Source organism: Pavona decussata, unplaced genomic scaffold (genome assembly GCF_977016875.1).
Source record: "Pavona decussata unplaced genomic scaffold, jaPavDecu1.1 SCAFFOLD_468, whole genome shotgun sequence".
NCBI lineage: Eukaryota > Metazoa > Cnidaria > Anthozoa > Scleractinia > Agariciidae > Pavona > Pavona decussata.
This window is the reverse complement of record NW_028145806.1, coordinates 1,959,220-1,983,863: the sequence shown is the minus strand read 5'-3', so window position 1 is coordinate 1,983,863 and position 24,644 is coordinate 1,959,220. Positions and strand designations below refer to the sequence as shown.

Below are 24,644 nucleotides of genomic sequence, written 5' to 3'. Positions count from 1 at the left end.
TCATTGCCCAAGCTCACCTGTTTTACAGATGACAAGTCAGCCGGTTTGAAATGCTCTGCAACAGTAGTGACGTGTTCAACTCTCGTTGCTTCCCTCCGCTTTTTCTTGGCAGGCTCATTAGTGTGCTCTGTATGAGTGTGCTGATATGTTAGTTTTCCTTCTGCCATCTGTATTGAAATATAATCACAAGCACTTTTGATCATGCAGATATTAATTTGTCTTATAAAAACGGATTTACTTTGTTTCTGGTATAAACGAATACTGGTTACGAGACTGAAGTCGAACCCAAGACCTGCTACATACGGGTTCCACTTTCTGACCACTGTTGGTTGATGGGAGACTCAATTCATTATGCGATGTAATATTCATGCACCCCTTTCCCTGCTCCATGTTGTCTTCTACGATTCTTCTTCGACTGCTACGGCAAATATTGCAATTTTTCATTGGGAGCTGTCGTAACTGTGATGATCTTTCATTTATTAATAATTCTTTCATCGTAGTTCAATTATATAGCTTTCATATATTTCACCTCCATTGCGTGTCTTGCATTGACGCTAACTGTGATTGGTATTTAATTGGAGGCATGCGCTGCGATGACTGTAGGATGCACTGGAAGTCGCTGGAATGCACAGGTCTCTTACGCGTATTCAGTGAGATTTAGTTTGCTAGTTCGACGCATAAACAAAAATCAGCAAGGGTGACGACAGGTCAGTCTGAGCCAAGTTCGTTCTTTTTTGACATCTTAAACTTCCTTTTAAAAAGCAGCTCGTTTCTTATCTTTTTCCACTGAATTTACTCATCTACGCCTTAAATTTTACTACCTCTACCGCTCGGCTACTCAGTAGACAATGTATTTACAACAGACAATACTTTTTACGAGGACGTATATTTTGGCCAGTATAAATTGTTGTTTACGTACAGTACACGAGGAAAGCCTCACTCGATTTTCTGAAATGTGACTCTCACTTTTATTATAGAAGTAAGCGTTGTTTCTAAATCAATAGACAAGAAATTGTCCTTTCCTTACCGACTTCAGCCTGGCAAGTTCAGTCAGATTCAAACATTCATACCACATCTTATCCTTCCTTATTGCCTCCACTCTTGGAAAGCGAAGAGTTAAACCAGTTTTGAACCTGGAAATAAACGAAAATATTATTTGTGCGACACGTTTATTGTTTGCTAAATTTCAAAGGGTTCTCAAGACTGAGAACCCAAAAGGAAACCACTACCGTGAAAGAGGTTTGGAAAAGCAATATTAATTATTTCTCGGCCAAGAACTATTAATGGTTTGAGAAGCGATTGCAGATGTTTTTGATTCTTAACAAATCAAGCGTATAATTTCAAAGCTAGACGCTACATGTGACTCTTTTCTATAGCCAAACGGTAAGCTACAAAACATCACAAAAACGACAAAAAGGGTCTAATGGACATGCTCTGCATCAAACAGTAGTACTGGAAAATTAAACAGTGGAGTTCATTTTTGCTTAAAAAATGCGGGAACTCATTTTAACACCCGTAAAAATATCTTGCAATATGGTGTATCCTAATCTATTGCACATAGAAGGCTTATTTTCGGTAACCACCATTTTTTGTTGGTTCAGTGAATACAAGTTTCATTGTATTCCCCATCTCAGTGTCCAACCCCACAATTTCATATTTCTTTGCGTTTAACTACCAGTTCAACTTAAATGTCTCACCACTCAACGGGAAGCACAGGAGAAACTACAACAGGGCACGTACGTACTTTAAAGTTTGAAGTTTACGGGAGACTTATTAGAGAGATGGACTTTACAGAATAAAACTCACTTGTCAGAAGCAATGATTTCTGTAGCCTTAATCTGAACAATCTTGGATTTGGATGGCTCGATCCACACATCTGGCTTTTCCTACATTCCAAACAACGCATACCATTGGAAACTTGGGTCTTAACAAATTACCATAATCAAGATTTATAAAAACTTAATCGAAACTTAAAAGAAAATAGAAACCTTAAAATTGGATTCTTGTTTTCAAAAAGGGAAAGATGAATGATTAAAGACGCAATATTAGCGGCAACTGTGTAGGATTATTATTTCCACAACAAGGGAATTAAAGAGATGATGATTTATTTAGGAAGTAAAAATGTCTGCCAAGAGATTCAAAATTAAAACTGCTATTAACTTTGCTAATCATATTTCCCACTTACTGGACTGTTTACCAAACACAAAAGGTTTCTTAAATGACAACTGGTGAGGAGAAATTTACGTTGCGTTAACAGATTGTTAATATTAGGCATCGAAGCACTTCAATTAAAGCAGTCCCTTTCTAAATAGTCAGGGGCGAGCTTGAGCTATACACGGGGCGAGGGTAAACTGAATTGGAGCGAACAAGGTGAATGGATTTGGAACAGACCGTTTGCTTGAGCTACACGCGGGCGAGGGATACATTGAACTGGAGCGAACGGGATGAATGGATTTGGAACAGACTGTTTCCTAGCTACAGCTTCGTCGAGCTCACGTCGCACTTTTAGCACTCTCGCGTTATCTTCCCACAAAGGGACTGACAGCAGTATAAAGAAATTGATCGTAGGGTCGTTTTTGCTCATAACATTGTCAATAAACAAACCTTTTTTTCTTTAACTTTGTTAAAGGGGAAGGGCCACACGGATTTCAAAAACCCCAAAACTTTTTTCTATCAACAAAAAGCTACAAAAAACGCTCTAGTTTTGTTACAGAATACCACCCTAGTGTACTAAAAATGTCATGAGTCTCTGGTCATACATAGACTGGGTCAGAATCGATTCCAAATTGAAAATCGTTTGGCACTTTAATCAAGTTCTCGCATTTTGTTTCCAAAACGCGCAAGAACAGATCACGAGCTTTCCCTTTCGAGAATTCAGCTGATGTCTTTATCTCCGTGTTTATTTGTCACTAAGTTTGTTTGCACCATTTTCACCAAAAAGGATAAAAATCCCCGTGACACTTTCACTTTAACTTCTAAACGAGATCTTTCTGAAAATTGAAAACAAAACATATCAAGCTTCAAAAATTGGCAATGTATCCCAAAATAATTACGGTTCTTGTAAAGGTCTGCCACTAACAAACTTATAATTAAAATGTTGCACAAAGCATACTTACTTTGTATCCAGGGGCCAAAATAACTGATTCAGGAGGCTTTTTAGTATCAAATGGCTTCCAGTGTGGACGCAATAGTTGATCTAGCTCATGCAACTCATTCATCGTGTACCCAGAGCCCACCTTTGTGGAGACAACGTGTAGAAAGTCACACCATTCATTTAGTTTGCTGTAATTACATGTCTGTATATACTGTAACATATAATTAACAAACCAGTGACAAGTTTCAAATGAAGAATAATCAACAAGATCATTGTTCTATTGAGTGTTTTCACATGACGTCACGGCGGCCATGTTGGTGTCCCAAAACAAAGAAATGGCGGCCATGTTGGTCTCCCAAACTAAACCTCTGGGAATTGAACTCTACTTTTATGCAAATACTTTCTTTTGTTTCAGTAAACCAATATGACCGGTAGTCACGTGAATAAAAACGCTCTATTGGTCACCAATATCGTTAGTCTATTAATTATTGTTATTCTATTGGTTATTGTAATTAAAGAGGCAGAGACAATGCCAGTTTCCATCCCTGTGAACCTATAAGGGAGCTGTGCAGCTGTGAAGTTAGTGTGCAGTGCTACGGAAGTCTCACAAGAAACCTAAAGTATTTCAGCTAAAGAAAAACCAAACTAGGCAAAGGGAAAAATGGCGAAGTGTTTTATAGCTGAACACAAAACAAGAAAACAATAACAAATAAAAACAAAAGAAAAGGTTAAATATGACAAAAACAAACATTACATTCCCTTTCCATTTAGCCGGCGTTTGTCCCCTTGAACAAAGGATCGCTATTCAGATAAATACCTCGAACGTCGGTATTAATCCATAAACATCCCTCGGGCCTACGGCCCTCGGAATGTATATGGATTAATACCTCCGTTCTCGGTATTTATCTCTTACTTAATCTCACTGTTTAACCTTATTTTGGCATGAGTAGGGTAACATCTTATAAAAACATACAAATAAACAATACAACCTTTCCAACTAAATACTGCAACAAAATTTTTCAAATTAATATTTCTTATAGTTTACCTTACAAAATGAGTGAAACACGTTTGGATGTCCTCCTGCAGATGATACAGCCACGGCACACATAAAATGAGATATCATTCCACTACGACGCTGAAATGTGAGTAAGTCTGCATTGTTTTGATTTATTATTCGACGCTTAATTTAAGGGACCTAATACATTCATAAAAAATTAATCATAATATAACTTGTCGAAAATCAAATTGGTATTTGTCAATGATCAAAGTTACTGCATTTCGGGTAATTATTTTATTCTATCAATTCAATTTAACAGATGTGATACCAAACTCCACACTGAAATGAGAAACCTGTCCTGGAAACATTCTAATTTAGAACAAAACAACTAAAGTTACTTTTCCTAGTATCTTTCATTCAAGCATTATATACTGATTTAATTACTGATTTAACGAGCTCAAGTGAGCAATAACTTTGAGGGGCATCCAACGGATCGTTTCGGTTGAACACCTGTTCCAAAGGCATTTTCTGCCTTACACATTCGAATTTAATTGTGAGGCCGGAAAACTGGAGTTTTCTTCAAGGAAACCTCAAACTTTCGCCGCTGTAAAACTAACCTCTTTTGTTTTCCGAGGAGCAAACAGTCACGTTGTTAAAAGTACGAAAAGAGTTAAAAGTGCGTTTTCGGAAAGCCAAGAGCAGGTCGTAAACTCGGGATAAAGGATTCTGTTTTGTATAAACTTTCAGCTAAGGGTACCTAACAGATCAAACTGATTAGCGTCACAAAATTGCCTTTTTAAAACAGACATAAAACGACCTGGGAAACAACATTTTTAGTATTTTGCTTACATGCGCTCGTTCGGTGCCCCATAATGTTCTCTCATCACACAGGAAGGTAAATTCAGTCAATATACATTTGTATCAACACATTGTAAAGACATAGTAAAAGCTTGTGGCAAAGAAAGCAACAAAACAAAAGAAGCTCTAAAAAACAGAAGATAACTTACACCAACTCCAAAATAGCCACCCACGATCAGGAGATCCATCTGAAAGAAAGTGTTATGAGTGTGGAACTGTTGAACTATAAAATGACATACAGAAGCCTTTCACTATATGAAACACTTGTCATAAATTGCTATCCCCAACAGCCCCTGCTATACACTAACTTTACCACTATAAACTAGACTATAGTTTACACTACAAATTCCCGCTGCTTTTTAACACTAATCTATCACAGATCCCTCATCTGCAATCTGATGAGCGAAGGATTTATTTTTGGAAAATTATGTAGTGGCATTTCGCACCTTTACATCCGACAAGATTGGTCATTCATGCTGTAATTATATGGGCATTCTTTGAAATCAAAGAAAATCCCGAAAGCAATTAGCATGCAAAAAGACAAAGATTACACAACAATGTGACCGACTTGCAATGTATCTCTTATAAGTTGTTCCGTGACTTAGCAGTGGCTTGAAAAAATAACACTTTTACGGTGAGGAATATATATGATACTTAATTTTCTTCTTAAAAAAACATCATTGCTTACTTTTTTTTTATGTCAACACACTAGTGTTAAAAATTAAATCGCAATAGATTATTGATTATTTACGAGTTTTCGTGAATGAAGATATATACAGAAAGAGAGAAAAAAAAAATCGAAAACAAACAAAATTGTTGAGATAAGCCCACGCATGTTTACTTCAGAAAACTCAACGTGTTCCATTTTCGTTTCGAGGAAAGCTTCTCCATACTAGCGAACGGCGGAGTCATCTTGAGGAGTATTGATTCACCCGAAATATGCATGTTTTTCAAAAATTTCGCTGTTATGAAAAGCTGTTAGGACAGTTGTTAGGAGAGCTGTCAGGAAAACGAAGATCAATAGTTATTAATTAGTCCAGTCATCTTGTGGTTTGAAGTCAAACTAATTGCAACAGAATTTCTGTCACTGCCAAATGATAGATGGTGGTCAACTTACTAACATACTAAAAGTTCCCCAAAATACGTGTGGTGGAACATGCTTAGATAAAGCATTATAATATTTCAAGCATGTACCACAGGGTACCCACGTCGCGGAAAGAGATTTTTTATTAATAAGTTAACTTTAATTACAAGAAAGGCTAAAATATTGTTACTAGCTAATGCAAATGCGTTTTTTCTATTACTTGCATAGCACGTTTGGTGAATTTGATAAAGACTGTGCAACATTTTAAGCATTTAGTGATGTTTGACATAACAGGCACAGGGTGTGGTCCATAATTCAACAGGTCAAAAAAGAAACAATCCCATAATATATATCATTTTCTTGGCTTATCTGGTAACTTCCATATAATAATCTACTTAAACTGACCCAACTGGATTGTTTGGGGGATTCCAATGGGAATAGGAATGTGGGGGGGGGGGGGGGGCTAATATACCCGTTTGTTGCATATTCAGGAGGGATATCGATGTGATTTTCATTCATCGTTAATGCTGAGGTCTGGTGAGGCGGAATTCGGGCAACTCTGTCCTCTACAATTACCACGTGTTGCCAAGCAATCCAGTCCATGTTTTCTACACCTAATAATCTCTAACAAAGACCCGTGAGCTGCTGGTAGGTCAGTTCTTACGGGTAGGAGACTTCCATCTACTAGTTTCCAACTCCAGTCTTGTGGCCGGAGTGCATCACCTCTCCACTGCTGTACCTGGTGGTAAACCCTGAGGCTGTGGTAGACCGCGGCTGCAGAAGTCGGAGGGAGACATTCGGGATGTACAAGTCCCTGTTGTGATCTTCTGTCAGAATCTCGAATATCGTAACGAATCCTGAATTTCGTCAGACCGGCCGTTGTATAGACAAACAAACGCTTTCTCTCCAACTGCAATAATATCATTCTTTGTGGCATCTTCATTATTAAAAGCCTCATCTTGCTCCTAAAATTCTGCAACCTTCATAATATTCTTAAGAGCCAAACCAATCCCATGCCAATCCCATGTATTCCTGAAGTTGTATCACACATCCTAGAACTGCGTGAACAAAAATAATGTTTGCGCAAGTTTCTGGTCCTAGTCTCTGTCGTCTGTGTCTAAATCTTTTGTTTCATTGACCTTTGCTTTGGCTGAGGGATGAAAAACAGATCACGAGTGCTTTAATCACTATGATGACAAAGCAAAACTAGAAGGTCTATGTCATCTCCTACAAGGACTGTTGTGATTGACTTTGCGGACTGATTGGCCATTTGGACTATCATCAGGTCTGCGTCTCCTGGAGCGTGGATAATATTGCATCCCGAAAGTTGCAGTTTCTCCCTAAGTAGTTTTATGAGCCGTTGCTTGTTGGCGGTATTACTTAGAAACACGTCCTTCTTCAGGTTCAAAACCATGTCGCTATCAAAGTTCACTGATGGACCAGAGACACCGGATCTTCTTGGATGCTCGCAGTCTTTTGTGGAAGGCCCCTCTTCATATCCATCAAATACTACCGTAGCCTGGCTGTACCTTTGGGTCACATGTTGTACATAGAGCGAGAGAATTTCCGTGTAGGTAAGGCCATGTGGCCAGGGAATGCGATGGAGGAGTGCGCCGTCATCAAGAACAAAGTGAAACTTTCCTGTAGACTTGTTTGTTTGCTCATTCTTCGTTCGAGTCCAGATAGGAGCGAGGAATCAAATAATGCTGGTGGATAACCGCACATCTCAACCTTGAAGAACGATTGGGGATTGTCATACTGTCCTCCAGTTGCTACAAAACTCAATCTCTGAAACAGCAACTGTGGATCCACCTGGATGTTGCCTTCACTTAACCTCACGGCCGTCTTGCACGTAAGGGTAACTACTTGGTCTTTCTTACGAAATGAGTAGTCATGCGCATTTTTGCCAACCATAGAACTTAACACCTTGTCTCCTACTTCCTTGCACTTATCAACATTAACTTCCTCGTCAGCAAGGACACCTGTTGCAATGCAGCGCAGCGCATGATCCTGGGAAAATATATCTCTCTGGGAAAGGTAATCAACTAGATCAAGGGTGTCATTATAATCGCGCAGCTATCTTGCTTCTGTGGCGTCCCTATGCTGTTCACTACTTTGATACCTGTAATTAGAAAAGTGAGAATATCAGTCTGATTTGTACTGATTGTGGTAACATAAATACAAATATAATACTATAAACAAGGTGAATACCTAACACCAGTAAGGGTCTGCATGGCGTCGTTGCCTTCTGCACAAGCAGGCATTGACATTAACCAAACAAGCGCCTGCGTCTCTGACAATCCTTTACCTCGAGTTAAACCACCGCTCGTCTTAACGCTGCGCGTTAGAACTTATTCAATCATCAAATCGGTGGAAAGCCCCGCCCAAAATCAATCCTTCTACGTGCGCAATGAAGTCCATCCTAAAAGTTCTTGTAAATGTTTGGGTGAGTGTTTTGAAGCTCATTCATTATTTGTAGGTAGATATAGGCCGATTTAGCATAAAGTCGGTGACCAGCAGCGGCAAAATAAGGAAGCATGTCATAAACCGATTGGAGGTGCAGACTCCAATTTCCGTGCATTCGGCTTTCATGAATCTGCGCCGTATTTCTACCATTTCCTCATATGGAGTCCACACAACAGCAGTCCATTGATTCTTCATTGAACTTTGTACGTGCTTAAGCTTTTCTGAAATTCTTTGGACCATTTCTGTAGAACAAACTTCCTCTACTGTGAATCTGCCTTTTTCAACTCGTCTTAGCATGGTTCTCGCCACCTTAATATCTTCTTCATCACTTTCGTTTCTGGATTCCGCTTGGACGTCATCAAGTTGTATCTGTAAAGGAATGTCGTTTTGCGGGATACTGCTGCCGATTTGACTAGTTGGCTCCCGAGCTTTACAGCAGTCTCAGTGGGGTCAGTACAAGACGCCAGGGCGGTACGTGCAGTCTCTGTGGGATCGGCATGCGAGGCGAGCGATAGTTGTTCTTTCGTTCTGATCAATATTACGGCTTCCTGTTTTTGTTTTTGTTTTTGGAATTGATGAAATCAAGACGGCATTTCTTATGTACGCATTGGCCAGTTTTCACCTGGATTGTGCACTGGTTAAGTGTCTGGCTTATACTATTAATTGATGTTTCTGCAACCCTTTTCCGTCAAAGTGACCGTGGGATCTCCATTGTCCATGGACTCGCTGCAAAAGCAGCAATCCATGATGCATTGTAGTTGCGTACGTCTTTGTAGAATAAATTCCCTTGGAAGAAATCATATTATATTTCAATAACTAATTCTGTTTGTGAATTATTAAGCGCTAGTGTATTTACCTGCGGTACGATTTGAAGAAAAAGGCTGAAAGTAGTGAAAGAAATCGAATTGCCAAACTGTTGGAACTTGTTGTTTCTTGTTTTAGGCATGTTGAAGGAGGTGAAACGTCCACAATGACATGTCCTTCGCTTTAATTTATTTGTCGCAGCCTTTTATCCCGGCATTAGGAAGACTTTTTTTTTATTGCAGTTAAGAACGACTATTAAATTTGTAGTTCTTTCTTAGACGATAAATTTTTTTTGAACAAGACTTTGTTGGTCGAGCAAGTCTTCTTACATCGCCGAATCGGGCGCCTTTGAGTAAAAAAAAAGGCTTTAAAACTTTAACCGTAATTTTGACCTCTATCTCATAGACATTTAATCGCATGATTCCTCGTAAAATTAATGATTACTATCACTTGAGTTTTCAGAAGTTACAGAAATCACCCTCGTCACTTCTGAAAACACGCGTGATATTAATCGTTATAGATTTTACTCGGCCACATGCGATGACATATACAAATAACCTAAATATGCATGATAAAAATACAATGTAAAACATAAATCAGACTTGCCGTTTCTCACAGCACGACGCTGCTGTAAATAGAACAAGTAGATATTGCAGAGAAACCATAAACGTCCAGTAATAAAAATAAAAATCCGTGAGTACAGAACATACAGACAATGCAGCGAAACGAACTGAATACTGCCAAGTGTCCATGTTACACCGTTGGAGTCTAAAACCACTCAAATCAAATTTTATTTTTATCTGTTAATAACATTTTTGTACATTATAAACATTTATTGTAGTTCAAGATGGCTTAGAACCGCTCAAAACAACTTTATTTTGTGTGTTTCGATTTATTATAAGTTACCGCGACGTGGGTACCCGGTGGTACATACTCCAAATATTACAATGCTTAATCTAAGCGTGTTCCACCACACGAATTTTGGGGAACTTTTAGTATGTTGGTAAGTTGACCACTATCAATCATTTGGCAGTGACAGAAATTCTGTTGCAATTAGTTTGACTTCGACCATAAAAATTTCATTAGATGACTGGACTAAATTGGCAATTAATCTTGATCAAAAAACATTTGAGTGCAAATTTTCTATCAAGCACGTATAAACTACTTCACTAGTTCTATGCCGGCCGGGCTCGAGAATTTCCGAGAAAAGTCTGCTATTTGGATGATACCTCGCGATGGCAATCCCTCTTCGCTTTGTGTTCACAAACTCTCCGAATTCCTCTTTTTGAGTCATTAAATAGTCCTTTGGCCGTCCACGAAGGATAATTTCTCCGATTTTAACTCCCCGAATTCGGCTCAACGGTTTCAGGGGAGTATTTTAAAATGACATGCAGAAAATTGATCCCCGCTTTACGACAGGGGAGTCATGCAGTCTTATAGCTCAGATCTCGGAGCATTTGTCCATTACCCCCTGAGGGTGCTTACGTCATCATTACCCAGTTATTCTGTGCGCGCTCTGTTCAGGCAAAGGGTATGAGAACTGTATTTTCAACTGTAAGTACTTTTACGAGCGAGCTACAAGGATGCCTGCGGGAGCAATGATATCATCTTGAACTGCATCATTAACATTTTTTTCCCTCTCAGTCGAATATTTGAGATAGCAGCCTTCTTCCGTCTCACCAGGAATTCCAAAATTTTGTTTCATTCATCTTCATCAACAGCTCACTAATGATATAAATACAGTGGAACCCCGCCAAAGGGCCAATCTCAATATTACGGCCACATCCTTAATGCGTTAATGCGGCCAACGGCCACATTGTAAAATCCAAATACGGCCACTCAAATAGCCTCGATTACCAACCGCTGTTCGGAAAAATAAGCCCGCGCTCACCCCCTCCCCCTCCCCCTTTCGGGGAGCAAAGCCGGATCCGAAGTCGTGCCTACCACTCAAACGGGCAGATGAGTGACAATTGAAGAGCAGTTTGTTCCTGTTTGTTACTGTGTACAGTAGTTCCGTTTCGATTATAGCTAACAATTCTACAAGCGTGAACTGAAGAACAAAAAAACCATTACCTCTTCGCTCAAACTATCCACGTATTCTGGTTTGACTTTGAGCCATCCACTTCCTACAAATTTAGTACAAAGAAACTACTTCAGTGGACGAAAAACTGATGTTTTCTTTCTAACAGACAGACACCAAATACAAGAAAAAACCCGCATAAAAGAAACAGCGGATTAAGAACCTCCATGCTGAATTTTGGCCAATAAAGCATCTAATATGTAAGAAGCAATTCAGCCTGACAAATGAAACAGATTCTCGTACGAAAATTTACTTAAGATCAGACAACACTGGGGCATGTTTAAATAGGCTGTGTTACATACTGTAATACATTTGATTTAATTTATCCACTATACAGTTAATAAGCGTTTAATGTGATAATTACACCTGTCAGAGTCAAACATACACTAATTTAAGCAATTTTTCAGTAGAAACTGTACATTTCCAGAAACAATTTTGGGAACCTGTCCAGACTGATTTCTGATTACGCATTCTATATATAATAAACGCATCAACCTTAGCCTGCAGGCGGGTTTTTTTTTTGCGTTTTTCAGGCCAGCGGAGGCAAGCACGAAGCGAGCGCGGAGCGTGAGTCACGCGCGACGGAAGGGGCGCTTAGGTCCGCTCGCCTGAAAGAAAAAAAAAAAACGCAAAAAAATGACGCCTGTTCTGTAGGCTACATCAACGTGAAACAGCAAATCACAGTTTTTTTTTATGCGGGTCATTGTTTTTACTGGATTGCATACCATTTCTCACGTTCGGTTTGTAAATTGAGGATGGTGATTTGATAACCAAGCCTTCTTCTCTTTTATCGATTGCCTCATTAAGAGCTTTGACAACATCTCCTCTACGAAAGAATATAAAAAAATGTCGGTTTGTGTAAGTTTGAACATGAACATCCCATTTGATAACTAACATGGATGGCAACAAAGGCTTGACAGTCGCGGCTTTAATGCAAAAGGTGATGATGTTGGCAAAAGCAAATCACAAGCCTCGTTGAGTCACATATCAGGTGCAACACCACAGAAAGGCCATGGCAGTTATGTACACAGCTTGAGCAGCTGCGAGAAGAAAACCTGTAAAAAAATTAGGGCTTTGAACCCATGACCTCTACGAGATCGGTACAGTGCTGTACTGAGTTTTCTTGTCATCTTGTGAGTTGGTGGCACATACCCGTGGAGGATGAATAAATGAGAGTGAATATAGGGAATAATATAAACTGGAACTAAGGATGAAAATTTAAAACAGAGAAGACCGTAGATTTGTCACGAGGTGACCATGACATATATGATGTTTGACTGAAATATTTCACATTCCCTTTTTCATATTCTATTGATAGCTGAGTGGTAGAGCACTGGAGTGTTGGTTACACCCATCACTTTCTAACAACCTACACGAGGCTTGCAATCTACAAGTTCAAAATCTACTAAAGCCTTCAAAATTGCTATTAAAATTGAAGGAGCAATTAGATAACCACTCTTAAAGAACGCTGTCGGTATCTTTGTGGCGCATAAAGAGCAGACGACTTTAAAGTTCTATCATTCATGTATATATTAACAACACCTAAAGAACACTAAGGTCTCCTTACTCTATAAAATGATGTAATCATACAATATACCTTGTTGAAGCATCCTGCCTTTCAACCAACTGAAAATATCCTGGCCTCGGCTTCAGCATTCTTAAATAAAGAACAATTTTATTGTATAAGCAGTACCGTTTGTGTACAATAAAAAACAACCAACAAGTAATATCAATTACATTGGTAAGTCAACAAACACAAAAGTAAAGAATGCTATGAACTGTCATTTCCAATCACACGTACATCGTTCCGGCTAAGAGCAACCGCAAAGTTACCTCTTTCTCAATAATACTTTAAAATTATTAAACCTTTGTGTTACACTATCCTATTTAGTGTGTTCAATCTAGGGATAAGGTTTGATATTAACTGTCTTCATCACACATACAGAACATTTTCATAGGCACACTAGCTTTAAATCTATGGCTAATATATTACAGATCTATCAAATCCACCATACCGAAAAAGAATGGCGACTGGCACATTTAACAATAATTTTTAGCGTACGAAAACCCTAAAAACGCTCATAAAAACGCACAAAAAAGTTCTAAAAACGTCAAACCTAGCATACACAATGTTGTTAGTCGGGACGAATTTTGCCAAATATATGGCTTTCTATGTGCCTATTGGCTGTGTTAAGTTTGCAAGGTATTGTGGTCAAAAATATGTAGCCGTCATTTTTTCTGTATGGTGAATTGCTAAGTGAGTACCCCACAATGAAGCTATTATCCCTTACCTAAGCCATTATAGGCACTCAGCTGTAATTACTAGTGACCAAGTCACCAGCAGCCCAGATAAAAATAAAATTTGTTTACTGGCCAAACTGATTTTCAAAATAGCCACACAGAATACCAAACAAAGGCAAGTGTATTGAAAGAAATGTGATGTAACGTGTATGTTTTTAGCCTGGTGGATAAATGGTAGATGTTCAATTCCTGTTGGGAAGAACTCTGATTTTCTTTTTCTCTGAGTATGCCTGTGTCACTACCTGAAAAAATAATCCACCAAAGCCGGTCAAGTGTATTTCCTACCTGTTTGTGTTCACTTACTTTTCCATGGTTTTGATTCTGTCGCACAGAGGAACATTGGCAAGTTTCTTCTCATTAACAACAAGTATGTCAAAGACGATGAAACAAGGATGATAGCCTGAAGAAAAACAAACACCTTATTAACATGTGACAACTTCTACGTGTACAAACAAAACACTTGGTCTGATATATTATATGCAACAAATTTAGCCGATAATTAACGGCTAAATTGGGGTTTGTATATATTACACGCAACAAATTTAGCCGTTAATTAACGGCTAAATTGGGGTTTGTATATATTATACTAACTGACTAAGTTTATGGCTAATTTTTTTCTATATTAATTTTTGTGGAATGTATTTGTTGCAAAATTCGCCGTTGTCTAAAATCCGTACTAAAATGAAATGCAGTGTCGCAATGTCAAAGGAATGACTATTGATTACTTAATTGGTCTACCGCCATCCACCGCTGAAATCTTCCCAGAAAAAGCACCAGTCTGCTATCGAACATTGTCTCACTTTCTAAGTAAGTGCTAAAAAAAATAGTTTATTGAGCTTTCCGTTCCTTGATTACTTTTCAAATCTGTCTTTCTCTTATCCCCTTATTTGAACCTTGTAGTCGAAAACATCAGTTTCTTCCAAAAAAAAGTTATCCATACTAACTTGAACTTGCTCAATTACTCGTAGATAGCGTGACCTCGTGGAAACAAATCGAGAAACGTTTCAACTTACTTCTCAAGCACACTGTGCATCTGCCCCCAAACACTTCATCCTTACCTCTTTGCTGAGTTTAATGGATTGCGCATTACGTTGTTTGACGTTTTGTTAATCTCTGAGCCTTTTCATGTGCTGATCAAACAGATTTTAACAAGTTTAAAAGTTATTAAAGACATGTCTTTTTAGGCTTTCCTTCAATTCGTAATAATTTTTTTTTGCCTTTTTCCCCCTTTTTAGGGTATTGAATAGAGTTTTTTTGCTTAGTATTGTTTTTATGCAATGCCATGCTCTTTTGACTATATTCATACAGAATAAGACGAATTAGTGCACTATTAATTACAATTATTATTATGAAATAATAATAATTGGTTTCTTCATACCATTCTCATAAGTTGATAAGGATTTTACGTCAACATTCATCCCTTTAGATCTGAAAACATAAAAGAATTGTTTGAGTCATTTGCACTTTAGGGAAAAAATAAACAACACTTCCAAAAGATGGGATCACATTCAAAACAGCTTATTAGAACTCAGAACCTGTTCCCAATTCTAAAAGGGTGAATATTTCATGAAGAGGCAAATTTTAACGTGAACGTTGAAAAATTTTTTGCAAGTGTTCAAAAGATAAAAAAATATATTAAAATAAAATAAATTCAAATTTTATGCCAATAACACGGGGAGTGCTTGCGCAATCTCCCAAGCCAAAGGCTCATGATAAAGTGCTTTGACAATAAACCAGATCGAATTGGAATTTGGAAATGTTAGTTTTTGAGGAGAGGGGAAAATCTGAGACCCCCGGAGAAAAAAACCTCTCAGAGAAAGGACTCAACCCACATATGACGCCGAGTCCAGGAATCAAATCCTGGCCACGTTGGTGGGAGGCGAGTGCTCTCACCACTGCGCCATCCCTGTTCCCCCATAAATTCATAGATTATACTGTAGCTTGTGCCATAATGAAAACATCAAAAGCTTTTTCTAAAGAATTGTTTAGTTTTTTTTTTTGTGAATGAAATCAGATACTGAACTTTCAGTTCAATGTGTTGGACACCAAGTCTTTGCTAACTGATGCTAAGATCTTGCTAAAGGGAATGTTAGCCAGATGTACAGTTATACATTAATACCTAATAGCTTTACTAACGCTTTCAAAAACTCATTAATAATTCATAACCCCATTGACCTATCAAGTGTTCGATAATTAATCATATCGATAAACCTCCTCCTCATTAGTATGCTGTGTGTTATCAGCTGATAAAACACTCCTCATTAGTATGCAGTGTTTCTCTCGTATGCTAATTTCCAACGCATACTGATTGTTATGAACTCTATTGACACACGCTTTTCCAGGAATGTTTTTGAAGCCGGTCAAAAAATTCGCAGCACTTGTTTTATCGGGTCTAAAACCACTTGGCTGCGCCTTGTGGCTTTAAAACCCGATAAAACACTCCTGCTCGTTTTTAAACATTACTTAAAAAGTTTTATAAAGTGTAGTAACGGATGACTAATGTCAGATCATCAGGCCGCACCTCGGGCTCAGATTATGATAGAGTACTGGGATCAGACATGTACAATGAATTCATAACTGTACTTACAGCCAGACATCTGAGGCAGGATCAACTACAATCATTTCACCATCCAATATACAGGAATCCAGTGAACTACAAAATGAAGTGAATTTTTCTTGAACAAAGCTTAGACCTAAGATAGTTCCTGGATGACAATTTTTAAACCTCAGTGGTCGGAGACATGTATCAAGATCTTACTGGAATTTGAAAATGTAGGTCTTTGTGCAGGGTAGAAACAGAGCAAGACAAGAACACAACTATACAATGCAAATGATGGCCCATCAAGGATTCAGCTGCAAAATTGTTACAATATTTTATTAATTGTCAGTGAATTGTAAGTTTGAATAAAGTATTTAATAAAACTGCCTCTACTTTGCATACCTCCTTTTGAGGCAAAGTTATTTCTCTTACTTAGCCATAATTAAAGAACATAATTATCAACACAATTATTTTTATTCACATTCACATTAACAATCCCTCTAGATTCCCTCAAAAGATCTTTCACTGATACACATTTTGTGTATAATCATTTCATTTGGTCAAAGAATTTGCAAATCTAAACTCATAATAGACCGGCTCCCACTTGGTTTCACAGCTTTGTTGGTAGTCAAGGCACTACACAGCTATTGCAGAGGTCATACATTTAAATCCTGTTTAAGCCTCAACATATTTTATCTTTTCTCGCAATTGCTAAAGTTGACAAATGTTTCATTATCCAAAGCTATACCTAAATGATGATAACAAAATGTTGAACAGTTTTGATCTGCCAGTTGTGAATGGGTGCAATGTGCCACTAAGGTTGTTAAAAACAGTTTCCAACACTTTTAATCACTAAAGGTAGGGGTGTTTTTAACAGGCTTTCCAGTTCCTATGGCAACATAATTATTATGTCAAGAAAACAACCATAACTTTGTGTTTGATGCCGTTATCGTGGTATCAACTGATAAAGAGTGGCAATAATGATCCATCTAATTTTAACTGCTTGAAAGTGCTGGAAATGAGAGAAATGTGATAATCAGCAGTTCCAGAGAAACTGATCCAATACTAACAATTAATCATAATTTAATATAATTTGACATCCTGGCTAGGTCTGAAATACCTTGAGAAACAGCCAGCAATATGTGATGTAAGCACTCCAGTTGATGGTTGAGAGCCAAATACATGACTGTAGTCATTAGCACTGCAAATGAAAACAGACTTCAAAAAAGTTTGCTGATGACAGGAAAAGTGTTTCTCACAACAAAATATTAAGTATTGTTATAAAGACACAAGTGTCTTAATGGAAAAAATACCACTCGGAAAATTCATACAAATTAAAACTATATCTGGGACTCGAGTGGCATATTTTCCATATTCTCACTGGTGAGGTTATCGATTACATATTCAGTATCGTGAAAGCTGATAAACAATAAATTCTTGCATGAATATCATTTTGAAGGCTTACCTTTTATAGTGCTAAAATCATGGGAATTTGCCTTCCATTGGCAATTCAAAGAGTTGAAAATTTATGTTGTACGCTGTATGATGTATAACTGCATATTATTAACTGTAATCTATTTAGCCATCAAGTTTACTTTTTGGAGAATAAAAAGTGTAGTTGTAACTTTGAATTCATGTTTGTTTTGCCGATATAATATAAAGAAAATGACATGGTGGCTTGAAGATAAAAAATTTATTTTCTTCTGTAAAAACAACAATTTACTCACTCGCTGTGATAGTTCATAAAATATTGTTGTTATCACTCAAAACTAAAATTCACATCTTCACACCACTGTGTAATTAATCCTCTATTATTTGCTTAAGATATTGTATACAGCAATGACAAAGATAGTGAAACAGCTTTTCATTAATGTTATTTGATACCAATGTGGGAAGTAAAACTTATTAAGTGACTTAAATTATTAAAGCATAGGTGTGACTTTTCACCATTTCAACACAGATTACCTTCTAGAAAAGTACATAAAGACATCTCCCTGTTTATGAAGTTGCATTCTCTCTCCATCTACTTTTGTCTCTATGTAAAATGATTGATTGTTCATCAGCTTTTCGACCTGTTAACAAAAGGAGAAATATTACAATTTTATAATAAATTATAATTATTAATAATTCTTCACAGCCAGCAACTTAAATCTAGAAACCACTTTTAGTTTAAAGTAACAACTGATATACAATAAAAAATATCCAAAGGTTTCAACTTTTGTACAATGTGTACATGTAACACACATGTAGAATTCACAAGTCTACAATCTATTACTGCACAATTCTAAGTTTATACTAAATAAATTACGTGATGAGCCCACAATGCACAATGTAAAATTTCCATGACTATAAAACTTCAACATGGCTTACTAACTTATCTACAGTGTACAGTTAGCAAAGTCCAGCACTTCTGTCACACAGACTTACTTAATTTTGCTTTTAAAACAGTTTTTAATCATTACTCACTGATAAATTTTCAATGATCTTAAACAAGAAGTTCTGCTATAAAAGGGCAAGCCCCTCCTTCATTTTACACCTTTGTGGGTGTGAGATGCAAATTTAGATGCTGTTCAGTCGTGGCAAGTTGTTGACTCAAAAGCCCTCCGAAAAATATGCCTCAAAATTTTATAACATCACCAAACAAGGGTTATCATGAAAACTAAGTCAAATTTATCGGTAAAAGCCGAAGAAAAAGACACATGTTGTTTGTCAGTTGTTTACGCTCTGATGGTTGATTGACAACTGAAGGTGAGAATGGCCAGGCCAGGCCCCTTTTATACCGGAACTTACTGTTTAAAAAGCATAAATGAAATTAATTCACATATTTATAACAACAATCTTCAAAAAATAAAAATACTGTTGTGAAGATTTACTTGCCTCTTCAATAGCTCCTCGTTCAGCTAACATGGGTCTGAATGGTGAGAACAAACACATCTGTGCTTCATTCATTCTGATAGTGGGGTCGTGGAGATCAATGCATACCTGCCCAGAGAATTTTCAAAGTGCAATATCATATATTATGTATTATCATTTGTATAACCATAATTATGCATTTAATTATATTTATAATGGTTTTTAATAATAATAATCATTCTCATTATCACATTCGTCCAGTGAAATTATTATAATTATTATTAATAAAAGCTATTACCTTCTTTTGCCAGAAAAAAGTGAAGATAATGATTACCATTACAATCACATCATACTCTACATGCAGCTCTGAGCTCATGTTTCTTAAGGACAAATTAAAATAACTATTGAGCACTAGATATTTGTAAGATAAAACATCCCTGGAGGGGGAATTTTTAGACCTATTTTATTAGTTTGTGCAAATAAATAATTGACATAGAGTTAGCTTATTTACACAATGAATTACAAAGATCTGGATACGTACATGTAGCCATCAATGATGAACAATTTTAGACTGTTAATGCTGCAATAAAGGTAATTAAAAGTTGCACTGTGAGCCTAAGTGGATCATGCGGCCAGAGCTTAACCCAGTTTCTGTAGTGTAAAGCAAGTAGGACTACTGTTAATCCCCCCAGCAGAATGTTACCAGTACCTATTTATACACCTGGGGGAAGAGAGACAATATGGAGCAAAGTTTCTTGTCTAGGGAAACAACATGACAATGCAGAGACCCACTGAGCCTTGAATAAAAAACCTCTAGTATTTTGATCATCTAATCAAAAGTCTAATGCACTAACCTCTACAACATTGCAGCTCCACATACTATTAATAAAGGAGCATTCAATTAAAAGCAGTGCTGAAATAGTCCAGTACAAAGTATATTTTGACCTTGCATTTGAATCTATCAAAAGAAGGTTGAATTATAAAGTTGAATGAGGCAGGTCCTAATTAAAGATAATTTGGTACCTTCAACAAACTGTTACAAACACTGTAGAGCTCCACAGCATCAGGATGGTAAACACCAAACACAGAGTTCTCACTGAGACCAATCTTTAGTTCCTTCAACAAAATATTAGAAGCCAGGGATGAATTAACAAGAATAATACCATGTTATGCAAAAGGAATTTCAAAGTCAAAAGTCGGTTTACAACATTTGGTAAACAGCTTGTGATTGGTCAGTCTTGGGGATCACAAACTGCTCTGATAAACAGTTAAGCAGACATTCATGGGCAAGTAATATGTCAAAATAATTGTGGTCAAATTTCATTTTTATTCTTTTCAAAAAAGTCATCATTCAGAAGGTTTGGTGAAGGACGAGAGTGTTATTTTACATACTAAAATGAACTGACTAGTACAAATCAAAACATACCTTGAATATAATCCTGATTAACCATTTCTATGGAACAAAGGAATAGCAATGTGTAGCACTATTTCATTAAAATGCATAAGATACATGTATGGTATGTTAAGTCATATTTGGGTAATTAACTTAGCTAACAAAGATGAAGTCTGTTTCTAAATGTGGAGGTCAGACAAAGGAAAGTAATATACTTTGATTATAAGACAAAGGTTGAACCACATGATTATTAAATAATATGCCTAAAAACACTAATCAACACCTGTTCAAGAGCACTTGTGTTCCTGAGAAGAATTTGCAGGGCTTTTTTGACATCCTCTCGTTTGCGTTCAACATTTGCTTTTGCCACCTCATCAAGATGTTTGTTGACTTGATCAACTTTTAAACTAAAAGAGCAGAATGATAGAAAATGAGGTATTCTTAATCACATAGAGTAATAAAGTACTTATTAACAAGTTAACGTTTTTTTTTTCTAAGTTTGTATCCGTCATCAAACAAATTAATAGCAAAGAAAGACTCAATACTAGGGCGCTGTTTTTGACCAAGGATAAACATCATTATTTTAAGATTAGCCAACACAGTTCATATTGTTTACATGAGAATCAAATGAGAAGACTGGTTACAGGGACTTGGACATACATACAAGAGGAATTGTTATTAATAGTAACATTTGTGGTTTCCCCTGACGTAACTCTGACTGTGCTGTCATTGGTTGGTTAGTGTTCCATGCAGCCTTATAACTACAGTGTAAATTAAAATCTATCTGGTGCACAAATTATTAATATACAATTTAGAAGTTGTTGCTAGCCTATGTAGGATACAATAGCATAGTGCATTTTTTATGCAGACGTTTTTTCAGCAGATAATGTTCAAATGTTACAATCTATAATTGTTTCTTTTTCTGTGGTTGTATAAGAAAGCACTTAAAGCCTGGCCCCTTGGGAAATAGTTTTGTTTTCCCTTGACTTTCCATGTCTCCCAGGACTTTGTCTTGCGAAAAAAAAAACTACCATTACTGTATTAACTATTTCCTTCAGGACCATACACTGTACATTAAGTGTATTTTTTGCAGGGACAGTCTAGGTACAGGCCCCACCTTCCCCATACACAGTCACCGAAACTAATGAAAAAGTCAGGTTTCTTAGTGTGAATATAGGAATTAATATCAGATGTTTGAACTGTGGATGAAAAAAGTATTCGAAGCATGGAAGTCCACTGTAGTTATGTAGCTAGTACACAACATGAACAGTTTTAACAAGAGAGCCTTGAGGAATGAATGAATTAGAGTGAAGACCATCACAGTAAACCATACTACATGCCTTTATGCAACTCAAACAGTTTTTCAGGATTTCACCACTGCTCAAGTTCACATAACTATTACAGTCTTCCATACCTTTAGAAATGGTCAAGCGTAAAACTTACCTGCCCCTTTCTGGACACCTGTTTTTTAAAACAAAATAAGCCACACTTGCAAAGTCTGCCACTGAATCCTGAAAATTTAAAGGAACCTTGTGGGCATCTCATAGCTTTGACAACAATATGGCAAAAAAATATGGGGAGTCTAATACACTTTAATGATTGGTGTAACTACTGTAGCTAGTGGGGAAATCCATGGTACACAAGATGGGTACATGGGACTCCCCCTTTTAATGGAGATAGTAAGGCTATGCACACTGTCCCGGGTTTTTTTTTGCTTTGGCACTCAAATCCAATAATATTAAAAATAACATGGGGTCATGTTTCAAGGTTTCAAACATCATTATCAAGTAGAGAAATGACAATAAAAACTGAATCTGATTTAAACATTCTGTGCTGCTCCTGCATGTCTTTGCCATAGCTACAGGATCAGTGCATTGGTGTAGATACATGTCATAACCAACATATTCCATATCACATAGACCACTTAATAAGGAGATTCCATTGAATTGCAAATTGCACACTCTTACTGCTCATAATTTCTTGCATCATTAGCAACTGCATGTTGAAAACATGGTGCCTCTTCTTCAATTGCTACTTATGCTCTAATCTGGTACAAAAGACACATCAGATTGCACCTTGCATTCACACATAAAACAAACAGGTTTCTCAACAAGCTTGTAAGCTTAAAGCTTGGAGGTTGGCTTCTTTTTCGTTTTCTTTTTTATTTTGGTTTTCTTTTTCTCTCTTTTACTCCATACCTTTCCTTTAGTTCAAGAGTTATTAAAATGCCACTATCTAGTGTACATGTACATAATGCTCTGGTATCCTCTGATGTTGCACACAAAATATAATAATAGTGCAACTATTTACTGATGATTTCTATGCTGCTGGGTGACTTGTATTTATTTAAAATAGGGTTAAATGTAATTTAACTTAGTTAACGACTTGGAGTGAGTTTGCTCCCTGGTGGCGTAGTGTGGCGTTAGCGTTTGTTGGCGTATAGTTTGGGCACTGGTGGCACATTAGTGTTTGGCTGTTTGTTGTTACATTACTGTTTGGGCCTGGGTCAGGTCTGCAGGCAGTTGCGTGGCCAGCGGTATTCTCTTGCAGTTTAGGCATGCTCCTTTGCACATGCTCGCAATTTTACCCTACTCAGCATTTTTCGTGGCATGGTTAGTTTATCACGTTTTGTTGGGTTTTGTGAAAAAACAGCTGTGTTCAGGTGTACCTGTTTGACATTTTTAGGAGCTCTGTAGTTCAACAGTTTCTGTCCATCAACACTGTCCTTCCCTATACTTAGAATGTCTATATAATACTTTGCCAGCACAACCTACAAAAAGAGAATACATAAAAAGGACTAAAATTAAGCACTTACAATCTGCTCTCTTAATGCAACTTTTGATAATTTCATTAAATTATACATTGAAAGATGACACAGCTCAAAAACCAAAGACTACTGAAACTGTTTTTTTCTTTTTACCATTACACATGTAAATTGCCAGCAATCGTTTTTCAATCTATAGTCGACAAATCAGGGCTCAAGACTAACTTTTTAGCTCACTAGCCCAGTGGCTACAGTAGTATTAAGTCTGATTTTAGTAGCCAAAACAAACTTTTCGTTCATATGTGGTGGGAAGCAGATTCTGCCACTTGTCACTTTGGTAACAGGAAAACTCAGAAAAGTGAATCGTTTGTTTCCTTTTCAGTAGATAACTTCTCTTATTGTTTTAATCAAAGCAGTGAAGGCTATGAAAACCACTAATAGTTTTTGTTTTAATAAGTTTCTCTTCTCCCATTGTGTGTAAATAAATAACAATTTTGTTTGACCTAACTCAAGCTTAAATCAGATGCCCACTTCACTTTGCAGTACAGGTGCAAGACCCTGTCACTAAACGTACAGTGTATGTTTAGGCCTTCCAAGCTACTCCTAGATCATACCATAACCATATCATACCAGAGGAACAAGAATGTTGCTACCTCTTTCATTCCATAAGCTCCTCTTTCTTTGTCCAGTTGGGGTAACAATAGCCGCATAGCAGAGTGGAATGAGTCAGCCTACAAGCGATAAAAATTAACAAATTTATTTACTTTTCATCAATATTTATTACTTTCCACTAATATAATCATTGGCCTTTCCCTTATAGAAATGCAACAGGATGGTTTAAAATAAGACCCTAACACAAGTAACAAGAAGTTTTACAAGAGTGGGTTCCCAACTTGGGAACTTATAAACTCAAAAACCCTATAATTAACTTCTAACAGAATCCTACATCAAACTATTGAAGAACCTACATGTACAGGTCTGAAAAGCAACCATTTAATAGTGTGATTGCATGATTTTAATTACAGTCAAATAATCAAGTCTGACTGTCATTGCTTCATCTGCTTTTCTATAAACATTCTTGTAGCTTAAATCCTTTTTATTTATTTAACTACTTTTTTTCATAAGGGGGGTGGGGGGGGGGCATGCATGCAACATTACCACTTTTTTGTTGCCTATATTATCTATTTCACCGCCCACTGTTGATTGTTGATGTTAGACCCCGTCCACACGTATCCGGATATTTTAGAATCCTCAACTTTTTCTTTCCGGATATGAAAATATCCGCGTCCACACGTTCTGTGATCATAGCGTATTCAAATCGAATTCGCCCGTCCACACGTATTCGCATTCACTCCGAATTAACTCACCAGGCACTGGTGAGTCCGGGTCTAACCAAGAATCCTCGAGGACG

At 37.1% G+C, this 24,644-nt stretch overlaps 1 protein-coding gene across 1 annotated transcript in view; it reads right to left on the bottom strand.

Annotated features, from left to right (window-relative positions):
• LOC146450419 (DNA ligase 4-like) overlaps positions 1 to 24,644 on the bottom strand; it is a 38,104-nt gene that overhangs the window by 10,453 nt on the left and 3,007 nt on the right. The window contains exons 2-22 of the mRNA XM_085100502.1: positions 23,887 to 23,964; positions 23,138 to 23,239; positions 21,913 to 21,980; positions 20,753 to 20,876; positions 20,503 to 20,529; positions 20,100 to 20,192; positions 19,101 to 19,205; positions 18,189 to 18,295; positions 17,344 to 17,424; positions 16,272 to 16,337; positions 15,063 to 15,112; positions 13,988 to 14,084; positions 12,981 to 13,040; positions 12,109 to 12,209; positions 11,377 to 11,429; positions 5,099 to 5,137; positions 4,140 to 4,229; positions 3,117 to 3,236; positions 1,807 to 1,886; positions 1,028 to 1,133; positions 18 to 167 (exon numbers count right to left, since the gene is read on the bottom strand). Coding sequence (XP_084956628.1) covers positions 18 to 167; positions 1,028 to 1,133; positions 1,807 to 1,886; positions 3,117 to 3,236; positions 4,140 to 4,229; positions 5,099 to 5,137; positions 11,377 to 11,429; positions 12,109 to 12,209; positions 12,981 to 13,040; positions 13,988 to 14,084; positions 15,063 to 15,112; positions 16,272 to 16,337; positions 17,344 to 17,424; positions 18,189 to 18,295; positions 19,101 to 19,205; positions 20,100 to 20,192; positions 20,503 to 20,529; positions 20,753 to 20,876; positions 21,913 to 21,980; positions 23,138 to 23,239; positions 23,887 to 23,964 — 1,797 coding nt within the window. The remainder of the gene's footprint in view (positions 1 to 17; positions 168 to 1,027; positions 1,134 to 1,806; positions 1,887 to 3,116; positions 3,237 to 4,139; positions 4,230 to 5,098; positions 5,138 to 11,376; positions 11,430 to 12,108; positions 12,210 to 12,980; positions 13,041 to 13,987; positions 14,085 to 15,062; positions 15,113 to 16,271; positions 16,338 to 17,343; positions 17,425 to 18,188; positions 18,296 to 19,100; positions 19,206 to 20,099; positions 20,193 to 20,502; positions 20,530 to 20,752; positions 20,877 to 21,912; positions 21,981 to 23,137; positions 23,240 to 23,886; positions 23,965 to 24,644) is intronic.